The sequence below is a fragment of the Musca vetustissima genome, unplaced genomic scaffold (genome assembly GCF_032173495.1).
Source record: "Musca vetustissima isolate MV318-11 ecotype Yass unplaced genomic scaffold, APGP_CSIRO_Mvet_v1 utg8618, whole genome shotgun sequence".
NCBI lineage: Eukaryota > Metazoa > Arthropoda > Insecta > Diptera > Muscidae > Musca > Musca vetustissima.
Genome location: NW_026877478.1, coordinates 126,037 through 130,237, shown reverse-complemented (window position 1 = coordinate 130,237; position 4,201 = coordinate 126,037). Strand labels below are relative to the sequence as shown.

The following is a 4,201-nucleotide window of genomic DNA, read 5'->3' as shown; positions in this document are numbered from 1 at the left end:
GAACATTGACATGAAATTGTTAGGATACATACGTACAATATATATAATGTGATGAAGTGTATCATATAGTCGGTCCAGTCCGACTTTACTACTTTCCTTACCGATTCTATTTTGATTTTATGTTTTTTTTTTCGAAATGTTGTCTCGTTTCTTATTATATACAGTCGAGTACGGTTAGCATGGGTCCATTCAAAGCTCATCAATTGATTTTTCTACCTATCTGACAGTAAATCTGGCTGAAGAGTCAAACTAAATCGAAAAGTAACCTAATTTAACAACTAAAAGGTTTAATAGGGGCTGCGAACCGGTTTCATATCCAGGATTCGATCAGAAATTTAGTTTTATGTTAACAATCACTTACAGACAATATCTTCAGAGAGCTATAAATCGGTAGGTTAAAATGCAAATCTTTTCATATATTAAGCCTGTCCGATTTTGGCATATTCCTTATTGGTTATGGCAGCTGAGGTTCAGTCTTTTCCCTCTATTTAAACAATTTCGACCAATTTGTCGACATTTATTTGTTTTTGTTTTACTGTTCGTAAAAACCATACAAATGCATGCAGAGAATTAAGAGAATACTAAGATAACCTCTTGACCCAGACAATCTGTGAATTTGTACAGCAATTCCGATCAGTGTACACATACTAAATGTTTACAGTAAGTATCAGATCGTTGTTTACGAAAGAAGTTCTCCAGTTTTACTCTAAAAATAAATTCATTATTAATGAAAACATTTTTGATTATTTTCTTATTAATCTTTTTAATATATCCAAATGATGCCACCACCGATCAGACACCCCTTAGTACTGCAGATAACTCTGACAACAACAACAAATTCTATGTAATTTGAAATCAGAATGGCAAAAAATATGTGTTAATTAATAATATATTTAATTATTCCTTTTTAGAATCCCGATGAAGATCCGGACCGTATAGTTTTGTGGAAACATTTGTTTATTAAAGTGAACAGTGTATTGGCGGAAACGAATAAAGTAAATACTTATCTAGCTGTTCTGGACAAGAAGTGAGTATTTAAAAATTAAATACTAAGATGTGTTGCAATAGTATTTAAATCATTTTATTGGTTTTTGTTTCTATTTTTCTAGAATTGACGACATTTCCAAGAGGTATGTACAAAGAAAAGTGGTCTTTCAAGATTTGTGTAGAAGACGATGAAGTGAGTTTGCTATTGCCGCACCTACATTTTTCAAACTAATCGAAAACTTCTTGATTTACTTCGCGATTTCCCAGGCAGCTTGAACATGAACAAAAGCTGAACGCAATGGTGGCGCAAATCCAAGGGATGAACGTTAACACTACGAATATTAATATGAAGATCGAAAAAACGTGAGTTAATTTTACCTATAATGCCTAATATTTGGAAAACAAGTAAAAAAAGCCGTTAAGTTTCTATGGGTTCCGCCACTCCTACTGATCGCGGGTACCGATGTGAAATAACATATATGCAAATTTGTCCCAGTTTCTGATCGTCCCATTTTGCGTACTGACATTTTCCTGTAGGCTTTGACGGACTTAATTAGTTCAGTAGGCTGTACCAACTGGTAGATATGTAAGTAAAATAATTAATTTATTTATTATTGTAGGTGGACAACAATTCTACGACGTAGTGATGGCTCTGTAAATTTTTATCGCGACTGGGCAGATTACAAAAAAGGTTTCGGTAATTCCAATCAAACTGAATTTTTCATTGGCCTAGATAAACTACACGCATTGACCACATCTTCCCCCGTTGTCGAACTAAAAGTTATTTTAAGAGATTGGGATGGCGTTGAACGTTATGCCCTCTATGACAGCTTCCAAATTGGGAATGAAACAGAAAACTATGAAATCAAATTGCTGGGTAAATATAATGGAACTGCTGGGGATTGTTTGAGTTATCATAGGGGTAAACAATTTTCTACCTACGATAAGGATAACAACGATGGTACTAATTGTGCCGCAGTTTTTAAAGGTGGTTGGTGGTATCACAAGTGTTATGAAAGGTATGAGATGTCCCCCCTAATAATACATTTAACATTATATTTGTATAATCCTTTTATTACACTTATATTTTAGTCATCTAACTGGGCCATATAAACAACATGAGAATGCAAACTCAATCGGTGTTAGTTGGAATGAACCAGAATGGAAGGGCATGAGATACTCTTTCAAATTTGCCGAAATGAAGATACGGTCGAAAGCAACGAATTGAAATATAAAAAAACAACGATTACAGCTATCAAGGAACGTGTGAGCCACGCATATTTGTAGGTCCCTATACGCATTTATCTTATTTTTCTGAACTGTTTGGTTATTAAATAAACTTTTTTAAACAATCAATTCAAATATGTGTAAATATTATATAACTGAAGAAGTTATTAGCCTAATACTGCGTAATTAAAATGTGCAAATATTTTAATGAAATATCCACCATATATTGTTGTACAGTAACTGCGGAATTGCCCAATAGGGTAATTCGTCACTTTCAAGTCCAACAAAACTGCCCGACTTTACCCAAATTGTCACATCCATCAAAAGGAGAGCATTTTTTGAACAGACAGTACCATCAATCTCCACACATAATATACTACTCCACGTGCAACTATACTACAGCTATTGAGTTTGGAAAGTATGACTAAAAATCCGATGTCATTAAAAATGAGTGAGATCTTTATATAGGAGATATTAAATATTAGTGAACCTATGTTTTCCAATGATATTTTGAAAATCACGGGAGACTATAAATACTTAATTGCAGCCAGTTTAGATGGCAAATTTCCTAAAATTGCAAAAATTCTATTTCATTGCAAATAAATGTCAAAACCATACATTTATTTGCAATGAAGTATCTCACCTCATAAGTAGGATATTATACTCTCGCGAATTAAACTGTAATGTGTAATTGGCGGGATAGATACCAAATTACAATCACTTCGGTTGAAAAAACGTGCCCTACTGGAAAATACCAAAATTTTTGGGGATACCTTTATATGGTGGCTACCCGAAAAAATGGACCAAGATTTATAATTCTTAGAAGAGAGTTGAGAGTGAGTCAAGTATTTATTGGGTACCGAATCACTCAATAAATACTTAACTCACTTGGCGCCACCGTCCTTTTAAAAGAACGCCAAAAATGGAAATACCACTTCTAGAAAACAAACGTTATTTCAGTGAATTTCTATAAATTGATTTGTTTTATTGTTGTATCTTGTTTTATACTCTCCTAGCTTTTAAGTTTTAAAATTAAATTTATGATTTTAAAAAAAATCTCTTGCTTTATCTGAGCTAAAGTACCAAATTCCACCGAAATTCAGTTGAGAACAAGAGTAATCTGTATATATAACATATATAACGAATATATAGTCATATATTTTGAACACTATTCAAAATGTTCTTGTCTGTCAATGTATTCTTTTGAACAAATTACAGATTGCATTTTTGATCCGATTTGGATGAAATGTGGCACAGCTCTCTTATTTGGTCCAAGGACGAACCATATTGCTATTGGAGAAAATCGGTTCAGGTTTAGATTAGTCCCTATATATATTTTCGTCTGATTTTATCTAAATGGTGCACAAAAAATCCCAAATTTTTCGATTGAAACAAAATTTGTACAGCGTACTGAATTAGGTCCGAATAGATGTATAGAAGATTTGTGGGAATCGGTTCAGATTTAAGTATATATAGCTCCCATATATAGCTTCAAAGTCCATATATTTTTCCGATTGCGACGCAATTTTGCACAGCGTACTTAATTAAGTCCAGTTTGATGTCTGTGAAGTTTTGTTGAAGTCGGTTCAGATTTAGATACAGCTTCCATATGTAGTTTCGTCCGATTTTATCTAAATGGTGCACCAAACTCCTAAGGATTGTCCGATTGAGACAAAAAAAATACTGAATTAAGTCCAGTTAAGTGTCCGTGTGGTTTATTTTTTAAGTCGGTTCCATATATAGGTTCGTCCGATTTTATGTAAATGGTGCACAAAACTCCCAATATTTGTCCGATTGATGCAAAATCTTGCACTGTGTACGGAGTTAGGTCCAGATATACGTATGCGAAGTTTTCTTGAAATCGCATCAGATTTAGATATTAGATTTTATGTAAATGTTTCACCGAGCAGCCTACGTCTGTTCCAAATACACTAGATAAAATTGCGAACAACTCACTATGATGCAGCATATCAAATGGTATATGCCA

At 33.5% G+C, this 4,201-nt stretch overlaps 1 protein-coding gene across 1 annotated transcript; it reads left to right on the top strand.

Moving 5' to 3' along the window:
• Positions 1-651: 651 nt before the first annotated feature.
• LOC133322066 (ficolin-1-like) lies at positions 652-2,215 on the top strand. The gene is made up of 5 exons (XM_061531131.1): positions 652-660; positions 912-1,027; positions 1,110-1,130; positions 1,608-2,006; positions 2,080-2,215. Exons 1-5 carry the CDS (start codon positions 652-654, stop codon positions 2,213-2,215), a joined length of 681 nt encoding a protein of 226 aa, XP_061387115.1.
• The last annotated feature ends 1,986 nt before the right edge of the window (positions 2,216-4,201 follow it).

Coding starts and splice junctions, on each gene's coding strand:
- LOC133322066 (XM_061531131.1), top strand. Junction 1,131..1,607: donor ATTGACGACATTTCCAAGAG/GTATGTACAAAG, acceptor TTATTATTGTAG/GTGGACAACAATTCTACGAC. Junction 2,007..2,079: donor TATCACAAGTGTTATGAAAG/GTATGAGATGTC, acceptor CTTATATTTTAG/TCATCTAACTGGGCCATATA.